The following is a 21,726-nucleotide window of genomic DNA, read 5'->3' as shown; positions in this document are numbered from 1 at the left end:
TGGGAATATTTGTTTGAGAGGAAGAACTTTACATTATATATATTATTTAATATTATATATTATATATATTATAACACACGATAACTTTAAATGAATGTCGTGTTTTTAATTCCGCTCCGGACTCGTGAATCTCAACCCAGCAGCAGCGGTAACGTTTGCACGTCCTCTCCCGTTAATGCGGCAGGTAAATAATCAACTAACAGTGCATATTATGTTAGCGCGATCTGCCTTATTACAAACCTGCCATCACTGTGCATTTAGTGACCATGATGAGACAGACAGAGTCTGGCTCAGATGCTGGCAGTTCTCGCTGCAGTCTGCCGGTAGCGTCTCCTTTCAGGCCAGGATAGACGAACGTCACCGAGCAGTGACTCAGTTTGTGGTCAAAGGCTTGCACCGATTTTCGGTAAGTGAATGTGTTTAATTGTAGGCAAGGACATTACTGGATATTCTTGTGTAATTGCTACATAATAATTTATGTTACACTTTGTTATTGCTACAGAAGAATATTTATTTTATTATTTTACATTTACATATTTCTTTCCTGGGGACCCTGTGACACCCATTGAAGAGCCGTAGGCTGTGGATCTCTTAAGATCTCACTGTTGGGTTTGTAAGGCCATGTTACTCCTAAATTTCTACCTTGTTCAAAGAGAAGATATAAAACAAAGTTCTAAGCTAATCGACCTTAGTGTTCTCCTTTTTTAAACAGAATCGATAAAGAATCGAAAATGGAACCGGAATCGTGAAAATCGTATCAATACCCATCCCTATTTGTCGGTACTGCGCAAAGTGGCCAACAATCCAGCAGCAGCGACCGATTGGCTGTTGGCGGTCAGCTCCGCCCTGTCGTCCAGCCAGCGCCTGTCCTCCTCTCTTGTCCTGATTGTGACTTATCTCATCATCATGGGTCAGGAAAACATCTGCCAGCTGGCTTTGAAAGCAAGCCAGGCTGTCGCTGCTGCCGACCCCTGCCAGGTAGATAACCCACACAACTGTTCTCTTAAATCTGTGGACTGAATATAAAGTAATGCATGTTGTTCCCTCTGACATGTAGATATGTTGTATGTAAGGGAGCTAGCTTGTGTTTGTCTTTTTAAGAGCAGGAAACACATGTTGATAACCTGGTGTTTTGGCACCAACACATGACTTTGAAATGGTTCAGATCAGCAGGAAGATAAAAGCTGTCACTGCTGTGTGATTGCTGCTGATCTGCTGCCGTATAAAGGGAGAGGTTAGGGAGTGCTCTAAGGGGACAGACCTCCCTCTGGACTTGTGTTGGAGTCACTAGCTGCAGATGAAGTGTGAGTTTACCCCTCATTACTCAAGCGTGCACCGGGCCCCAGAGGATTCACCTTCTGCTCTAATTGCTCCCAGAGTGCTGCACACACTGGTGTTTGGATGCACTGGTTGAAGGTTGTTGGCATATTTGAGTCCTCTGGAGATCTCTGCTCGCTCGTACTTGTCATGTTAAACGTGCAGCAGCAGGTCTTTGTTACAGGAAAAGCCAGAAGCTAACCACTATGAAACCTAAATGATGATTTACTGCAGTGATTTTGATTCAAAGTGATGTTTTTGGCTCGACAGCATTAAACGTGTCATCGCTGAGCTTTATTTTCTTTGCCCCTCCCTCTCGCTCTCGGGCCGTGCAGGTGAAGCGGTCGCTCTGCAACAGTTAAGGCTCGGAGTGACATTAGGTGTGTGGTGGTAATTAAGCTGTGACACTGCACAGCAGCGTGGTGTGTCTAAGGACCGTGATGCTGTCTCACTGTTTCCTTATTTGTAACCTGTCTCATACTAAAGTGTCAGGACTTCATGTGTGATCTTTGAAGCTTTAACTGACTGCAGAGTACAAGATGGGCACCACACATTTAGTATCACAAGGGCAGACTCAACCCTGCTCTATCTGTTTATGCTGAACATCCTGTGAAGCTGTCGGTTTGTGTGCACGTACAGGTCAGTGATGCAGCCTCTGTACGGTCTGACAAAGTGCATTTAATGTTTGGTTGGTGTGTTTGCTGATGTGGGTGTTTCCCTCTGCAGGTCCCGCCCCTCGTGCTGCTTCTTTTGTTCAAACTGACCAAAGAAAAGAATCCTGGCTCACGCTGTTCTCACAAGCCTGCCAAACCTCGGCACTCATAAGGTACGACTAAGAAGAACCTGTACTGACTGTGAGCGTCTGGAGACGGGGCTGGAACATCAGCAGCACCTTTCTACTTCATCTGAGCGCTCACAGTGTGTTTTAGTCCATCATACACACATGTGAGCTTTTATCTGTGGGGTCATCCAGGTCATGTAGTCTGAGGAGCTTTTCTTCATCCAGGAGGATGTCTGTACTTTTGCACAAGGTGAAGTGTTTGCTATGTGCCAGGGAGCTGGGATATAACAACAACACCTCATCCATACTTAGGCACTACAGAGCTTTGCATGAGAATAAGGGGAACACCGATTGTGGAGCAAGACCAGGTGAGCCATGAAATGTCATGATAATATAGCATGCAGTAATGTTACTAAATGATATAACAATATTATACAGCTGTAATAAGTTACGTGTGTGATATTTATATTTGTGCTTTGTCTTTATTGTCTTTCCTCAGGAGAACAATCTCAAATAGATGAAGACCAGGGGCCCGTTCTTCGTACCTCGCTAAGTAAGTTAGCTGGATTTGATTGTTGACGATTTCGCGTGATCTTGGATCGTTCGGTTCCCCGAAGCTCATCCGGGACTTGCTGTCATAGCAACAGAGCCGTAAGCGTAAACCTGCTCGGGAGCAGGTTTACTTTATGTAAACAGGATTAGATCGCGGCCACGCAGGTATGTCCGCTTCATTTATACGAAAGCAACAGCGATATTCCACCACTGTTTCACCATAAATAAATAACATCAATGTAACTAAAGATAATGCAGCACTTGATCCTTTTATTGATCTCACACAGATACATACAGGTCATTTCCTAAAAAAAGGGAAATGTACTATTAACATTCTATTACATGTATGTGATTATTACAGATGTAATTCATATTTCAGAGTAGTAATTGTAAATTACTTCGTGTAATCAAGATGAGAGACCACGGCTATAAAAGCGAAGGTGGATTTGGGAAGTCTGTCGCAGCCATGTCCTGTCCGTTTACGCGAGCCACCCATTGCGGAAGGTGCAAGATTGATAAGGAGAGTCCTCAGAATCCAGCGCATATTGCGGGACAGACAGGATCCTTTAGCTCAGCGCGACAGTGTGCTCATTGAGAGATATCGATATTCCCGTGAGGGTATTATTTACTTAACCAACTTGTTGACGAGGGGGTGCAGGACCACCACCTGTCTTTTTTGTGCTCTGCCCTTTTCTTGGTTGCTGTTATGAACAAACAAACAGATTATTTCAGGGTCTCTTTTCAAGAGACTAAAAGCAATATAAGTGATAAATATTACCATTCTGTAGAATATTCTTATATTTCACTTTTACTTGTGCCCATGTTCTAGTGGGTCCTGTTGTGGCTCTAATGTGAAAGGGGATATAATGTAACATAATATAATATAATGCCATATAATATTGGATAATATAGTGTAATATAATACATCTACCCTACTGCCTACTGGTGTTGGCCAGAGGGGCCGATGGCGCGATATGGCAGCCTGGCTTCTGTAAGTCTGCCCCAGGGCAGCTGTGGCTACAACTGTAGCTCGCCTCCACCAGTGTGTGAATGTGAGAGTGAATGAATAGTGGCATTGTAAAGCGCTTTGGGTGCCTTGAAAAGCGCTATATCAATCCACTCCATTATTATTGTTATTATTAAATTACTTACGAGTTTAATTTGTCAGCAACTTCCTGCCAGCCCTCGCTCCTTGCTTTTGCAGCCTTTGCAGTGTTCCCTTGCGTTCTGATTAAACTCTGAAACTCCTGAAATCCCTCACTCAAGAGTTCTTGCTCTGCTGCCAAAAAATACCGAGCGCGCTCCTTCGACATTTTCGCCGACCAATCAGAGGGTTGCCGATCAATGTTTCTACTATCGATGCGTAGCCCCTTTTACGACACCCAGTGATCTCACATTACTTCATCCAGCTGTACTAATCGTCAACAGCAGGTGTGTTCGGAGAACCGGATTAGCGAGCTCACGGTTAGCGCGATGATTTGGTCTTAGATATGTCATTTGATCTTGGATGTAGTAAGCGACGTACGAAGAACGGGCCCCTGGTTAGCATGGTGATTGAGGACTCCCAGCCATTTAGCATTGTGGAGGACAAAGGATTCAAAAGATTTGTTAAATCATTAAATCCTAGCTATGTTCTCCCCACTAAAAAGGCCATAAAAGCAGTGAAAATTTAGTTTTTACAGAATAAAATGTGGGCAGGACTGACGCCTCAGTGTGTAGCTGTCCATACCTCAACGTTACAAAAGCACAACTACTGTCCACACCCCAACCACACCTCACCTCACAGTAAATGATAATTTCCATTTTAAACATTTCCAAATTATCATTTTCCATACTGCCAGTATAAATATACAAAGTATACTGCCATCACTACAATATAGATGTTTTACACACTCCTTTTGTTGTTGACATTTACAGGCTGTGTGCAAAAGGCCACACTCTTCAAATTCATGCCAACTAATATTTTTACGTCCAGTAGGTGTCCTACTAGAGCAAATGAAGCTTTAAGAAGCTTTGCGCTGGGATGAACCAATTGGATGAAAAGCTTCAGTGCTTCATGAAGCTTCATCTGCCCATCACTAGGTTTTATTGACCCCAAAATATGAAAATATATTTAACAAAGCCAAAACTTAAACAGGCAGACTAATAAAAGAGGTCAACTCAATAAACTAAACTCAAGATAATAATTAACAAAACCTCAAACAACCATATGACAAACTGAACTGATGAAATTACACACAGGGGAACTTAAATACCGGTTTAGCTAAACCAAATGACACACACGGGGGAAAACAAGATGGCTGCCATATAACCAACTAATACAAAACATTTAAACACACATGAAACACCCCCCAGGCAATGAAGCATGTGGTGCAATCCAATTAGGCTGTCAGTGGTACTTCAGGTCTCCCAGCCCTTTGCCACACCTTTTGCCAGACAGGAGGAGAAGCCAACCCCCAGGTAACTCAAACAAAGAAAAGATGTATTAATATAACATAAAACGGAACTTTGACCTTGCAAGGTTAATATGTGTGCACGCTAGTGATGGCCAAATGAAGCTTTCTGAAGCATTGAAGCTTGTATTGAAAAACGGTTCATTACTCGAAGCTTTTCAACACAGTCCTCTCTGGTGACATCTGGTGGCCAAAAATATGAAGAGCAGCTTGAATCCACAAAATAAAACCAACCGCTTCATTATGATTGCCCACTCTACATAGTGGAATCCTGTCTGATATTGGGCCTCCGTTGTGTTGCTTTGAACGTGTATTTTTTGGTGGTTAAGAAAATGTGTTTTATTTGTTTAATACATAGTTTTAACCAGTAAACTCTCCTTGTTTAAACATGCACCATGGTGTGGTCTTTCTTTGCTTGTGACTTCTTGATGTTGGTAAATACAATAATTGAAAAATACCACTTTACATATATATACATATAATAATGTAAAACACATTATGGAGTATGCTTCTGCTGTGAGGTCCTGCCTCCATGCACTTGTGCAATTAATCGCTAGACAGGTGTATTTATAAATAATATTATATTAAGGAAATTTTCCCAGACATATTTTTGACCTGGGGGTAGAATTGATTGTGAAATGGAAAAGGAAAATGCTTATGAACTTGCAAATTAAAAACATGATGCATGAACATGAACACACTGAGATAAGACAGGGACCTTCAAAGTAAAACAGGAAACACATAACACAGACTGAACAAAGACACAGACTCACATGCAGGCACTACAAAGGGAACAGAGACGTGGGACCAGGGCAGACACAGACACTGACTGGACGTGGAAATACAGCAGACAAGGAAGACAGCAACTACGGAACACAGACAGAAAACCAAAACACCAAAACTCTAACCAAACCCCACCCAGAAGACCTTAACTAAGAAAAACCCGTAAAGCAAAGCTAGAATATAATGAAATGACAAAATCAAATAACCAAAAACACAAAACACAGGAACCCTAACAGTATCTGTCACCATCAAAACACATCACAAATCCCGCGAATGATTCGCTTCCTTATAAACCATCAAATCAGATACTGAAGCAGTTAGGTTCTAAATGAAGCTTCGGACGTCACTGATCACGTGACTCTGGCCAAACGAATCAAGCTTCGACACAGTGCTTCAGAAGCAGTGTGTTGATTTTTTTGACACACGCACCGGAGCTTCAGCTTCAAGCGGACCATCACTAGTGCACGCTAGTGATGGCCAAATGAAGCTTTCCGAAGCACTGAAGCTTGTATTGAAAAACGGTTCATTACTCGAAGCTTTTCAACACAGTCCTCTCCGGTGACATCTGGTGGTGAAAATTTTGAAGAGCAGCTAGAATCTGCAAAATAAAACGGACTGCTCAATCATCACTGCTCACTCAAGAGTGGAGTTCTCTCTGATATTGGGCCACCGTTCCATTGCTTTGAACATGTAATTGATTTTGTTTTCTCGATTGGGGGGCTGAAAAAAATGTAATGCGTATTTGCGTAATACATTTTGTTCAATAAACTTTCCCTATTTAAACATGCACTATGGTGTGGCCTTTCTTTGCTCATAACTCCTTGATGTTGGTAAATACAATAAGTGAGCAATATATATGATAACGCACAGCACATTATGCAGTATGCCCCTGCTGTGGAGTCCTGCCTCCATCTACTTGTCATTTAATCACTGGACAGCTGGACAGGTTCATACAAAATATTAGATGAGGCCAATTGTCCTATACATATTTTTGACCTAGGGGTGGGATTGATTGTGAACTGGAAAGGGAAAATGCTTAGGAAGCTGAGTACGGCTGCATCGTTACCGATTTGTAGAATCATTTTGATTCGATACAGGATCCGATTCAATTTGATTGGAATCTGGAAAGTTTTGCCTCAGTCAGAAATATTACAGTTCTGATCATTTAACAGTATATATCCATAATTTCGTATCTATTAAAAGAAAGCTGACACATGTGAGACTTAATTAGAGATGTAAACAGAGAGTTATGAAACCTGCAGCTGCAGAAGCCAGCGAAAAAAAAAGAGGCAAACACAGCGCGGACCCGACGACACATCAAAATCTGATTCTGACGCGTCGGGTCCGCGCTCTGCGTTTACGTTTGTATGCAGAATCCGTAAACCTGCTCCCAGTTACTGTTTTAGCTGTTTGGTGTTTGACGACATGTTGTGAGGTTTAACCTGAGATGCTGGCGTTTCAGGCATAATAACGTTAATTTACAAATCGACACGGGATTTTAATGAATCAATATCACTTTATTCAATTTAGTATGGATTGTAATCAGAAAAGCGATAATCAAAACCCACCCCTAATCAAGAACTTGCAAAGTAAAAACATGATCTATGTCAGGTAGCCCTTTTGTTATTTACATTTAAAAGGAGGATTAGTGTTACTGTGTGCTGGCTGAGTCGGTTTCTTTTCTTAGAAATAGTTTCTCCTGCCCTGGAGAAAATCCACTTGCATGGAATAGAAGAGGCTGTGGAGTGCAGGAACCACACTGCAAGCTGGTAGATATGCAGGTATTCCTGGGTCCTGCAGACTATCACCCAAAAACAATAAACAAAATGATTTTCTAAACTGTAGCAATGTAATGTACGTATAGTGCCAAATACATTTTTGTAGTCTTCATCAGCTTTAATTCACATGGAAGTGTTCCTAAAGTCATATGCTGTAATGATATTTACATTATGAAAACATGATTTTGGACATTTCAGGTTTTTCACTTCGGCAGATAAAATGAATTGAGCAAAATCAACTCAAAATATTCCCACACGCCATAACGTCCTCTCTTCCTCGCTGGCTCCATATCTGTCAGTGGAATGATCACCTCTTCGCTATCTGTCACCATCAACACACTCCACGAATCCAGTGGATGATTCACTTCCTTATATCCGTTTGAATCAGGTACCGAAGCAGTTACGTGCGTAATGAAGCTTCGGACGTCACTGGTCGCGTGACTTTTGCCAAACGAAGCAAGCCTCGACACAGTGCTTCTGAACCAGTGTGTTGTTTTTTTCGACACACGCTCCGGAGCGTCAGCTTCAAGCGGGCCATATAAACATTGGAAGGTGTGATGGAAAAATAAATACATTTAATAAAGAAACAATATTGAACAATAAGTAGAATATTTTAAAGTAGTGACTGTAAATTAAACTAAAGTGAATCAACGGGTGGTGAGGTGTGGAGCTTACCATGTGTGGCATGCCATCACAACTGCACAAAGTTGGCCTTTATGGAAGAGTGGCAAGAAGAAAGCCATTGTTAACAGAAAACCATAAGAAGTCCCGTTTGCAGTTTGCCACAAGCCATGTGGGGGACACAGCAAACATGTGGAAGAAGGTGCTCTGGTCAGATGAGACAAAAATGCAAAATGCTCTGTGTGGAAAACTAACACTGCACATCACTCTGAACACACCCCACTGTCAGATATGGTGGTGGCAGCATCATGCTCTGGGGGTGCTTCTCTTCAGCAGGGACAGGGAAGCTGGTCAGAGTTGATGGGAAGATGGATGGAGCCAAATACAGGGCAATCTTGGAAGAAAACCTCTTGGAGTCTGCAAAAGACTTGAGACTGGGGCGGAGGTTCACCTTCCAGCATGACAACAACCCTGAACATAAAGCCAGGGCAACAATGGAGTGGTTTAAAACAAAACATATCCATGTGTTAGAATGGCCCAGTCAAAGTCCAGATCTAAATCCAATCGAGAATCTGTGGCAAGATCTGAAAACTGCTGTTCACAAATGCTGTCCATCTAATCTGACTGAGCTGCAGCTGTTTCAAAGAAGAATGGGCAAAGATTTCAGTCTGTAGATGTGCAAAGCTGGTAGAGACAGACCCTAAAAGACTGGCAGCTGGAACTGCAGCAAAAGGTGGTTCTACAAAGTATTGACTCAGGGGGGTGAATAATTACGCACACCCCACTTTGCAGTTATTGATTTGCAAAAAATGTTTGCAATCATGTATGATTTTCGTTCCACTTCTCACGTGTGCACCACTTTGTGTTGGTCTTTCACCTGGAAGTCCAATGAAACTGATTCATGTTTGTGGCTGTAATGTGACAAAATGTGGGAAAGTTCAAGGGGGCCGAATACTTTTGCAACCCACTGTATTTTACCTACACATACATTCTTGTATTTAGACAACACCTGAGGGATAAAACAAACTGTAAATGTCTCCAGCTGGTGTTAACAGCACCACTAACACATCTGTGCTGATGGGGTGTGTGTATCTGTGATCTACAGCTCATGTCTGTCACATCAAATGCAGCTGAGTTTATGTAGATCCATAAAGCACAGCTGATCGTCCTGCGCTGTTTGTGGTCCTGAAATGAACCTAATAAACAAAGATGTGTTTTTGAGGTTTATCAGTGTAAAAGCAGAGATCAGACTGATGTCCATCAAATCTCTGTAATGCCATCTCTGTGCACAAATGAATGGCACAATATCAAGAGCAACAAATCAAACACTGCATTAAACAAACTGTGCTAAATATTAGCACCATTAGCAGGGCACTGTGTGTGGCAAATGTTGGTAAATCAGTTTGTGCACATAACTGAAATGTTCCCCTCTCGATGTTTAGCACTTTGACAAAGGAACAAAGAGAAATTCCCACGTCTTCCACACAGTTTTCTCTGTGTGAACACAGTGTTTCTTGTACCCAGTTTGTAGGAGCTGGGATTGGACTCCACCACAGCAGCCTCTGTGTGGGATAGATGCAGTGCTCTGTAGTATAAAGCACTCTGTCAGTGAGCTGGACTCTCCAAACCAGCAGTCATCGTCTAACATCTGCCTTCTTCAGCTGTAACCGTGTGTTTCTCTTGTAAACTTAGCTCTGATCGTATGTGCTGTAATATTCCAGCTTTGCTTCCCGATCGTGCTGCACAGTCTGCACATGCTGGCCGGCTCCCCCAAGCTGAGAGCAGTGGGACTGCGCCTCATGACCGCTCTGTGGAAAAAACAGGTTTGCAATAATAACGCATTACTATAAATGTCATATTCATGTGTTCAAAGCTTCTGTTTGTCTTTGATTGTGTGCTGCTTTGGTCATGTCTGTAAGGACCGGGTCTACCCAGAGCTGCAGCGTCTAATGAGCCAGCAGGACAGCAGGGTGGTGCTGGGGAGGGACGCCCAGTGGGAGCAGATCCTGGCCAGGGCCGCCTGTGTCAGGGACATCTGCAGAGAGAGGTGGGTCCTCCCATACTTACAGAAACAGTGGGCACTTCCTACATTCACTGGTTCATTCATTCAGTGGACTGTGCATGCACAGTGCAGACAGTGTGAGCTTCCAACACCAGGATTCTTCATCTTCCCTTCTAATGAGTAATAATCACTGACTGGACTCTTCATAGATGTTTCTGCTCAGCAAGCTGATGAAAGTTCAGAAACATAGAAATATTTGTTTTTTCAGTCACATCACATCAACTTTGCTTGTTAAGATAAATGAATGCACTTTGTAGCTTTGCAGTGAATGAAGCCTCAGCTCAACGCTCCACTGAGTCCCTGTTTCTCCAAAAATCAGCAGGAGTCCAGTTTTAAATATTTCCGTACAAATGTCCAGAGCAGCTACACGTGCCTGAATCCAGAAGGATCAAAGTCTTACAAAGTTCAGTTCAAACAGAGAGACTGAGAGGCAGCTAACTTCCTGTCTCTGCCAGACTATCAAAATAAAAGCATGAAGCAAAAGAAATCCAACTATGTCAGTCTGTAAGCACTGCTTCCCATATAATACAACTCTAAGCAAGTGAGCCATAACTTCATAGTTTTAACTTTAATCCAAACTATATTCATCATATAAACTCCACAAACTGCATCCAGGCCTTTATGGCCTTTATGTGTGTTGATGAAATAAAACGATGACTTTATTTGATTATTTCCTTTGTTCTAACCAGCTGGTGCACACTGTTCATCCTCCCGGGGCCTGTTACGCCTGCTAACATGTACATGCAGCTTTTTTAGCAGCATTAGTGAAAACCTGGGAAACCCTCTGGATATATGCTACAGTACAAATTTAGCAAATCATTGAGCTGTTTCGTTGTTTTCACAAATGCTTACGTTTTTCTTCCCCTGCCAGTGGTGGACTCCCTCAGGTATCGGTGCGTTGGTGGTTCTTTGTGTCTGGGGGTGGGCGTCCAGGTACACACTGGCTCACTCCTTGGCGGCCGCTTATCGGGGCCTGGAACCTGGGGCTCGCTCGGGCCACTTCGGAGGTGGGGTGCCCCCGGCCTCTCGGCCTGGGGCTCGGTCACTCAGGCACAGCTGGCTGCTGGCGGAGCTCACGGGCGCGTCACTGCAACTCCCCCTGGCTTCTGAGGCGCGGCTGCCCCTCTGTTGGTCTTCCATGGTCTCTTGTGTTCTGGGGGCCTCTGGATGTCTGGAGTTTTGATCTCCTCCATACCTGCTTCATACCCTGGAGGACGGGGCTGTGGCCCCCCCACACTCCCTAGCAGATCGTTACATGGAGAAACCTTTGGAATACAAGCACGCTGATCCACACAGGTATGCACACAGGTGTTCACTGCTCGTGGACTTAAATTACACCTTTCTTGGCTGCTACTTCGAAGCACATCTGTCCTGCGTGCTGCACAACAACATTGAATATTTAGTATTTACTGCTGTTTACACTAAGCTAGATTAATGCGATGGTGTTGTGTTTAGTATGTTGCTTTGTTTTTTTTGTTTTTTTTGCTTGTTTTCTATTCTTCTCTCAACAGGTGATCCAGGAGATTTTTATTTTTTTTGTTTTGTATTGTTTAACATTGTAACATGTAACATTGTTTTTCCTTTCCTTCCTCTTTCTTTCTCCCTTTCCTATCCCTCACTCATGTCTGTCAAAAAAAACAACAACAACAACAAAAACAACAACAACAACAACAAATGCTTACGTTTGCTTTTATTGTAAAACATTTGCAGCCATAAGAGTTTGCAATGATAAGAAGCTGTGTTTGGCATTTACTTACTTACACGTGTCCTGGCACTTTTAATGCTTTTTTCTTAAATAAAAATGGTAACAAAATTAGAAGAAACACATTTCCCACTTTGTTCACGCTGATGTGTGTGTTAACCAGGCCTTACCAGCATGCAGGGGACATGGTGGCTGCCATTTCACTCACTTTAAAACAGTGCAACAGACCAGACCTGGTAACCCCGGCTGCTCTCGTTCTGCAGGGACTACAGGAGCTGTGTCGAGCAGAGGTACCTCGCCTGTCTCCATTTGTCTCTTTAAATTCAGGAATCATCATTTTTCTGGATCATAACTTTTGAATCTTTTCCAAAGTTCTGGTCTTAAAACAAATCTTTCTTTCTCAGGTGGTGGATATTATCTCAGCATGGAGAACTGTTTGGCCTGAGCTCAGCTGTCACTCACAGCCAGAGGTGGTTCAAGCCATCGCTGAGCTTTTGGCTCTGGTGCCTCAGCTCACAGTTAAATCAGAGCAGTACGAGGTGCGTCGTAACGTTCATGTTGCTCTGTGTTGAGGAGCTAACAGAGCGACACAGGAACTCCACCAGGTTATGTTTTTCTCTGTGGTTCTGTCTGTAAACAGGACTCTCACCAGCTGTTTGTATATTCTAACCTCACTGTAGAGTCACATCTCTACATCACTGTGTTTGGTAGCTAAAGTTAGCACATCAATGTAAAGCTGGGTAGAAGCACAAAGTACAGACGTGTGAGGGTCCAGTCCTCAGAGTCCTGCTCTGGTCGGACTTCACAGTAACTAATAAATGGATCAGCGAGTGTGAGCATCTTTTTAAAAACAGAAGTTTTGCTAATTTGTTGCTCTGGAGGATTCAACACAGTGCAGCAGTGGCCGTCCCAGCAGATGAATCCTAGACCATGCAGTGCTGCTTGTTGGAAAGCTTTCCTCCTCTCTAACAATGATATGGCAGTACAGCTTAGGTTTGCAAAGTTGCATCTAAACAAACACAAGACCAAAGGCCAAAACCAAACATGGCGTATTAGCACAGGACATCTGATAGACTCCCCCCCATCATCCTGACTGACACCCCCATCACCTCTGTGGACTCATTCCGATTCCTGGGTACCACCATCACCCAGGACCTGAAGTGGGAGCCCACCATCACCTCCGTCATTAAGAAAGCCCAGCAGAGGATGTACTTCCTGAGGCAGCTGAAGAAATTCAACCTGCCAACACGGACGATGATGCAGTTCTACACTGCAATCATCGAGTCCATCCTCACCTCCTCCATCACCGTGTGGTACGCTGGAGCCACTATCAGGGACAAACAGAGACTGCAGCGTGTTGTGCGCTCTGCTGAGAAGGTGATTGGCTGCAGACTCCCATCTCTGCAGGACCTGTACACCTCCAGGACACTGGGGCGTGCAGCTCGGATCTCAGCTGACCCTTCTCACCCTGGACACAGTCTGTTTGACCTGCTCCCCTCAGGCAGGAGGCTCCGGTCCATTCGCACCAGAACCTCTCGCCATAAGAACAGTTTCTTCCCCTCTGCTGTCGGACACATGAACAATAACCGTATGACTGTTCCCACCACTAACACATGACCCTACGCTGTGTCACTGCATCATTCCATGTTTGCACTGATCACCACCTGCACTCATGTATATATCATGTATATATCTATCTACTTAGCACTTTTAATTCTTATTCTTATTTTTATTTTTATATCTATTTAAGCATTTATGACAGTATGATTGCACTAAGCACCGCAGCAATTTCCTAATGTTGTAAACCTGCTCAACATTTGGCAATAAAACCCTTTCTGATTCTGATTCTGATAGGGATGCTTTTGGGTTGCAGCCACAGGACCTGCGCAGCACCTTGCAGTCACTGAGTCAGACACAAATTTCTCTGCTGTGTGAACTTAAGCTTAGAGAAAATCGGTGAATGTGAAATAAAACCAACGGCTAAACCTCCTTAGGAAACTCAACTCCTTTGGAGTCAGCACACCCATCATGATGACTTTTTACTACGCCTTCCTGGAAAGCATCATGACCTTCTCCATCAGCTGCTGGTCCCACTCCCTCAGCCTTCATACAGGAACAGACTGCAGCATCAGTGTGCTCTAAAATCATTGGCCTGCCTGTCAGAACTCTGGCAGGTTTTCATCAACAGGCCCTTAGACAGGCAGCCAAAATCATCAACGACCCCTCTCACATTCTTCACCCTGCATTTCAATGGCTCCCCTCTGGGCGACGCCTCCGCTGCATTTCCTGCAGGACTGAGAGGAGGAGGAGCGCCACCTTTGTCCCCAAAGCAGCTCTGCTTTTTAACTCCAGCTGATAAGAACATTTCCCACACCAGAAACATAAACTACACTCTTATACTACCAACACTTTACTCACTTTTAGTCACTTACAGTTATTTATTCACCTTCAGTCACTTTAATTTTAAAACTGTGTAATTTTAAAACTGTATATTCTGTGTATTTATTATCTCACTTTTATTGTGCTTATCTTCAACGTCATGCTGCTCTGTTGTATGTTAATTGGCCCTTGGGGATAAATAAAGTCTCTCTGATTCTGGTCTTGTTTTTTTATATATTGGTAGTTTGATAGGTTTCGTATTTGTTTTCTTTTACATCATATTAAAATTTATAAATATATAGATTTAAATATATTTGTGTATTCATGTCTGGATTGTGTTTGGTTTTCTTTTATTTATTTCTGCTGTGGTTGTTGTGTATTACTATTTAAATTGTCTTTTTTCCATTATTGTAATTGTGTCTAAAGTTTGATTTGAATGAAAGTTACACTCAAATGCTTTCAGTGTTGCTGTGTTGAGTGTTTGCATGTTTAATGTTTGTATGGAAGACACAGAAAGACATTCGGCTAAAGAAATCTGTGCTAGAGGGACTTTAAAAAAATAAATAAACAGAATGTAAATAATGATGTTTAGTATTTGAGATGGAAGCTGTTTCTACAGGATCCTGATGGACACTCAAAGGTTTATAAAATGTTCTCATTATTTGTTTGCAGCAGAATATCAACCGATGTGAACCAAAACAACAAAAGTGTACAAGTGTGTGAGACTACAAATTGTAGAATCAGAACTGCTGATTTCATTACTCTGAACTTTTAAAGGCAGGTTTTGTATCGAGTGTGACTCGTCTCTGCAGAAGGTCAGGGCTCTGATAGTTGCAGTTAGCGGGTGACTTACTGGGCAGGTGGATCCTGAGTGTCTGTTGGAGTCAGGGTTCATTATGGTCCTGGTTGATTTAAACTGTACAGGCACATGTGTTCAGTGCCATTCAGCAAACCAGCAAACAGCCGCCTCGCACACATGCGTGTGCTCAGCAGCACCGTAGAAGAATTTAATTCACTTGTTAATGACTTTTCTTTTCAACAAATCAACAACAGCACAGGACAAAGGGGGGTGGGTGGTGGGGTGTTGAGATGTAATCAGATAAATCTGGAATATTAACTGTGATAACAACAATTATCCTAATAGATCTTCAGCTGCTTGTTGCGAGAATCTGGGAGAGGAAAACTAACGTGAGCACAAAGTGTCTGAATGTTTTCCCATCGTCACTTTCCACGATGCACAGAGGACAGGGCTGGGGTGATGTCAGGATGTGACGAGACTATAGTGAGTCCAACTGTTGTGTTACACAGGTGGAAGTATTCAGTCTGGCAGTGTGAAGCTTAAACAGTGTTTTTAACATCACTTTAGGTCCAGCTGACATAAACTTATCACACTCACTGGTAGAAATCAAAGAAAGCAAAATGATGCGTCCAACAGTCTGTTGTCATGCAAGCGTAACACCAAGTACACAGTGGTAGCCTAACACTTATTGTGTGCCCTGTAGAGACTGTGGTATGGTTGTCATAAGGTTGCTACACTGTTTGGATTAAACGCTCCTTAGCAGCAGGATCGATATTGAACAGTGTTGTTTCACCGCCTCCAGCTGACATGCAGCACCCCTGCACACAGGCAGACACACAACCTCTTTCCTCACTACGACACATGTAGCTGACATTCACAACAATGCACAGCACTCAGCAAAACTCCAATGTAAAGAAAACTGAAGTGTTACACAGTTACCATAATCGTTAACCTGCTTGGTGGGAATTTAACATGCTCACGATTTGAGATAATTAGCTGTTATCATTAAAGTGGACATGAAACGCTACATGTATGAAGGCTAATTTACACCACTGAGCCCTGCTCTCAAAGGTAACGCTGTCTGTGCAGCTCGATTTAAGAAGTAAGTGCTTAAAGTTTAAGTTTATATAACACGTTTACCGACATCAGCATGTGATGTCACTGGGTTGGTTAGTTTATGTTAGCTTACTAGTAGCTCGGACCATGCCTCTCCTCAGCCAGGGCTCAGCTATTGCCCATTGTTGGAAGTGGGTGGGCCCGAGTCCCTAACGCCCCATGCAGGACTTGCCAATGAGTCTTGGTACTATACCATGCTGGTATAGCCAGACCTTGAATTTGCCTGGTATGCCTGAACCTGCATCTTATGTAGCCACTCTACATCGTGCTCCTGCAGTGGATGAACTCTCATTCCCAGCCCGCTGGCACAGACTTTCCCGGGAAGGCTGAGGAGAGTGATCCCTCCTACATATTCTAATATAAACCATAAGCTTTATTATTGTAAAATGGAAGCATTAACTAGCTGTGTATATCATATTGTCTGCAATCATACCGGTACAAATTCTTACGTGATACAAAACTGTCGTACTGAGATATCATTGCTATAGCAACACCAGGTGGTTATGATCCCTAGTGCATGCAATTAAGAGACAAGCCTGGGCATGTCTGGGAGTGAGAGCCACATGTGTCAGTCTGCAGTGGAGCAACTTCAGGAACCTCCAACAATCACAGTGCTCTGCAACATATGCAAGAACCTGTTTCAGCCCTTCAGGTGAAAAAACTGTGCGCTACAGTCAGGCTGTGTGTGACCCAAATGTAAACAAATGACTCCACCAAGTGTGGCTGAAGGACGTCATGTGACAGGAAGAGCAAACAGTGGATGAAAGTTACTGATACAGTACATGGTGCAAGACCAAAGCAGCAGGTTAAAAAGCTCAACTCATGGCCCAACATCCCAGGTAGAAGAGAGTCTTCAGTTTCATTGTGAAAATATTGTGCAGGTTCCTAAAAAGTCACAAGGTTAAGTTACTTTAGTTACTGTTTAACAAAAGTTTCCAGGCCAAACTACGACTGTTTCTGTACTACATTTGACTTATTCTGTGTTGCAGTGCCGTGCCACTTTCACGCTGCTGCAAACGGCGCTGTGTCATCAGTGACAGTAGCTCATTGGAAGCAATCATGGGATGCCCTTCATTTAATCAAACTTAGAAATGCTGCCGAAAATATCTTTTTGTGTAAATGATCAGAAACATTATTACCACAAATCTTCTTAAAGTATCACTTTGAGCCTGTAAACAAACGGGCACAGCCCTGGTTTATAAACTTTTACTTTGAGTCGGTTCAGAAAGTTGAAGACGTCGTAAGAGAGGCTGCGAAATCATTTTGAGATTGAAGAACATGAAAGAATCATGTTGTTTTCCTGAGCAATGAGAACAATTGAAAACCAGAGCTGTAAGTCAGCTATGTAGAGTTCGAGATGTGTGCGTGTTCCCTTTGAAAGTCAGATCTCCACATTTGCTGAGCTTTACAGTACCAACGTCACAATTAGGGCTGGGCCATATTATACCGTTCACGGTAATACCGGTATAATGTTGGGCAACGATAGGAAAATGAAATATCGCGATAGAATATGAGTAAAACGCGCATGCGCAGTGCCTTTGTTTTCATACGCACATGGCAGATTGTTGAGTGAATCAGATGAACCAGAATTGGTTTGTAAAAATGTTGCAACTTCAGTGATGTGGAACTGGTTTGGTGTTTGTCCGTCAGATACACGACAAAGCACATTTTTTTTGCAGAACATGCAAGCGGCCGTCGTTATTGTCGTATTTGTCGGACTAAGATGCTCTTAAATCTGGGAGTAATCTGGGTCCTAAACTCCGTATGCTTCAGGTCAAACGAACACTGCAGCATCACTGAGAGTTAAAAACTGTCTAAATTCTTTCATCTTTAATAAAACGATCAGCATTGCTGCTTTACCAGGTGTAACTATGAAGTTTAACTTCCAGGCATCCATGAAAACAAAATTTATTACATTTAACGGAGTTAGAAGTTAGCAGGGAGCTAGCGGAAGTTAGCTCGCTAGTTTCGCTAGTTACCTAAGCATGATATTGCATGTTCTGACAGAGATTTCTGAAAAAAATCAAACGTACAGCTCTGCTATCACTTCCAACATAAATGAAGACAGGAAACTAAACAGCAGTGACGTTTGTAGGGTTACTGAAGATGGGCTAGCTGCTATATAATGATGTGCTACGTGATCGCTAGCGACACAGCTATGTTAGCATAACATAAACAGTGAAGCTGGAGGACGAACACTAACACTTTTCCACTTATAAAAGTTAACGTTCCTGATAGTTAGAGACAAATGCAATCGCATGGCAGGATGCTGTAAACGGACCAAACTTCAGTCAGGAGAACAGCTGAGATAATCCATCCACAATACGAGGTTAGTCATTAATATACTGCAACAACATGCAGCTGCCAGAGAATTCAACATTAATGAATCAATGGTACAGAAGTGAAGGAAGCAAGAAGAATGAGTTTAATAAAGTTTGATTTATCTGACTGCTTTGTTTCGCTTAATGTGCCTTATAATCCCATGCACCTTATGGTCAGAAAAATAGGTACTGCACACTGCAGTTTAATGTTGCAAAGCACCTCTTTTTAACTTCAGTGGATATTATACATGGTTATGCCCAGGATATGTCAGCCCATTTCTACTGGAAATGCCTTTTGGTTAAACTTTCAGCAAGGAATTTGCATTTGCACTGTTCCATTTTTATAAAGCTTTAATGTACATAAAAACCAGCTTCTTGTTTAAGTGAAAATAAATGGAAGGTTGTCTTTTTGCGCTAGTAATGTTGTGGAGTTGTATTTTGTCTCGCATCAATTATATCGTCAGTTATATCGTTATCGCAAATTTTCAAATATATATCGTGATAAATATTTTTGGCCATATCGCCCTGCTCTAGTCACAATCTGCAGCTTTCTGCTTGTATTCCTGAGGTTTAAACTGCAATGACTGAGGCTTTATTGAACTGTTCCACTCAGTGCTTGGCCCGCTGCAGTCAGTGATGCAGGATCTGCACTCGGACGACGACGACGATTCAGAGGACGACAACGACGACGTGGATTCAGACACGGATCGAGCAGCACACCTCGCACACCACCAGCACAGGTTAGTAGCCCGAGGGCAGCTTTTCGAATGGCTGAACCGCACACTAGTTTAGTTTCATAGAGCTGTGTGCAGACATTGGTAATGAATTCCTTTTAACCAGGATATTGCTATTATGAGGGCTACTTTGTATCTCACATGTTTGTGCAGTAGAGCCAGCCTTTAACAACAAACCTGTAAAATGATGAAGAGCCGCTATTTAAATCTTGGTTAAAATTGCTTGGGACAGTTTCTAAAGGTTCTTTCAACGTGCCTTTTACTAACTTTTCAAGTATTTCATGTAAGCTCTTTCCAACTCTCTCCACCATCCTGTTGGTGGAGGCGTGCCGTCAACCTTGGCCAAAAAGCATAACTTAACCAGATCGTCTCCGTCTCCAACAGTTGACCGGTTTTCTATCATCTATGCCAGGGGTGGGCAATTCCAGGCCTCGAGGGCCGGTGTCCTGCAGGTTTTAGATGTGTCCTTGATCCAACACAGCTGATTCAAATGGATAAATGACCTCCTCATGATGTCTTGATGCTCTCAGAGGCCTGGTAATGAACTAATCATGTGATTCAGGTGTGTTGACCCAGGGTGAGATCTAAAACCTGCAGGACACCGGCCCTCGAGGCCTGGAGTTGGACACCCCTGATCTAGCAGGCCCCTCCCTGACACTGATTCTGCGAGAGTCATCTTCCTGTTAAAGACCGTCCTTCGTCCCCACTCTCTCACATGCTGCTCATGGGGGATTTTTCATTGTTAGCGGTTTTTAGCTAACAGCTGAGACAACAGTTTTAATGTCTTTGTTTTTTGTGACTTCATACTTAGGATTAGTTTAAGTGATGGCAGCAGAAGTGACAGCTCCTCCCATTCCCCGCTGTCGTGCAGAGAGGCCCCGCCCTTATTAAAGTCTACTAATAACCAGGTAATTGTATCAGTAATATACTGGCTTATGTCTTAGATCAGCATGATTGAAAGCCACAGTATCCAGGTGTGTGCGTGACCCTGGGTGACTCTTTGCTCTTCTGTCTGTCAGATAGTGGAAGTAAAAAGTCCCACCAAGCAGAGCAAGCAAGACAAAAGCATGGAGTGTGATAAGGTGAGAACGAGTGTCTTTGGTTTTTAGATGTGGAGTAGACTAGTAAATATTCTGAAATATAGAAAGTGATGTTATGTCTTGGGGTTTGTTACCATCAGCCACTGCTACATCATGACAGCCGTGTTTGCTGTGTGCTTTTCAGGTTTACCTGGATGAGCTGGTGGAGCTGCATAAAAGACTAATGACACTAAGAGAAGGTCACATACTGCAACAGGTGAGCTGATGTCAGCAGTGTCCGATACGTCCATCAGACGCAAACCCACTTCTACAAAGTTTGGGATCCGTGTCAGATGTAAAAACTGAATTCAGTGATTTTCAGATCTCAGATTTTATTCACACGGTTTAAATCGACCAGTTGAGGAAACACGTTAGCGCAGGTTGAAGCTCTCTTCTGATTGGCCAGCTGAGAGCGTGCTGTGCCTGCAGCAGATGACTGCATAAAGAAATCTGCTTGTTTAAAATAAATATTAGACCTTAGACGAAATAATAATGATGAAGTAGTAATGTATAACAATAGTTAATAGTTGCAGACTTTACTTTGACCCAGCCTGTGCCCACCACTCTCACTGTCTGTCTTGCAGATTGTAAACCTGATTGAAGAGACCGGACACTTCCACATTACAAACACTACGTTTGACTTTGACCTTTGCTCTTTGGACAGAAGTACAGTAAGGAAGCTGCAGAGCTATCTCGGGACGTCCTGAGGCACACAGCAGTTGGGTGCTGGATCCGAGCCTCTGACTCGTCCTGTATCAGTTCCAGCTGTAGTTGGCGTGTCTAAACCTCACAGTGGGTCCAGCCTGCTGCTTCGACTCCCCCGAATAAAGAGTTCACCCTGCTGCAGAAATCGGGGGTAGATGTACGAGATCAGGATGTCAGCAGGCAACAATCTGAAAGCTTGATATGAAGGGTTGGTGGGTGGGAGTGATTCTGCTGCCATGTATGTTGTTGTTTATCGTGACAAGTGCATGATCAACTTTGCCTTACAACATTGTACGTCTTATTTATTAAATTTAATTTGCAGGTGTGTGTGCGTGTGTGTTGGGTGGAAAAAAGTGAAACAGGACTTTGAAGAGCTCTATAAGGCACAAGTCTGACCAGTAACACTACTCTGCTTCGGTCTCCGATCAGATATCCGATTCATTCATTTCCCTGGGATCAAACAGCGTCCGCACAGATGCATCTCTGTTGTTCTGTTTTGTTGTGTGCGACCTCACAGTTTGCAAAGACGTGTGAAATATGAAGA

At 43.0% G+C, this 21,726-nt stretch overlaps 1 protein-coding gene across 1 annotated transcript; it reads left to right on the top strand.

Moving 5' to 3' along the window:
- Positions 1 to 17,088: 17,088 nt before the first annotated feature.
- LOC113017671 (protein AF-9-like) lies at positions 17,089 to 21,507 on the top strand. Its single transcript, XM_026160799.1, has 6 exons — positions 17,089 to 17,182; positions 19,278 to 19,404; positions 20,210 to 20,306; positions 20,418 to 20,480; positions 20,623 to 20,694; positions 21,062 to 21,507. The coding sequence occupies exons 1-6, from the start codon at positions 17,104 to 17,106 to the stop codon at positions 21,182 to 21,184; spliced, it is 561 nt and encodes a 186-aa protein (XP_026016584.1). The 5' UTR covers positions 17,089 to 17,103; the 3' UTR covers positions 21,185 to 21,507.
- The last annotated feature ends 219 nt before the right edge of the window (positions 21,508 to 21,726 follow it).

The sequence above is a fragment of the Astatotilapia calliptera genome, unplaced genomic scaffold (assembly GCF_900246225.1).
Source record: "Astatotilapia calliptera unplaced genomic scaffold, fAstCal1.2 U_scaffold_18, whole genome shotgun sequence".
NCBI classification, from domain to species: Eukaryota; Metazoa; Chordata; class Actinopteri; order Cichliformes; family Cichlidae; genus Astatotilapia; species Astatotilapia calliptera.
The sequence above is the reverse complement of the archived record's forward strand: the minus strand, read 5'-3'. Positions and strand labels throughout refer to the sequence as shown.

What these genes read in the sequence shown, in the direction of transcription:
- LOC113017671 (XM_026160799.1), top strand. Translation starts at nt 17,104, where the DNA reads ATGAAAGTTACTGATACAGTACATGGTGCAAGACCAAAGCAGCAGGTT. An exon ending in CTCATGGCCCAACATCCCAG is followed by an intron (nt 17,183 to 19,277) that starts GTAGAAGAGAGT and finishes TGTTCCACTCAG; the next exon opens with TGCTTGGCCCGCTGCAGTCA. An exon ending in CTCGCACACCACCAGCACAG is followed by an intron (nt 19,405 to 20,209) that starts GTTAGTAGCCCG and finishes CTTCATACTTAG; the next exon opens with GATTAGTTTAAGTGATGGCA.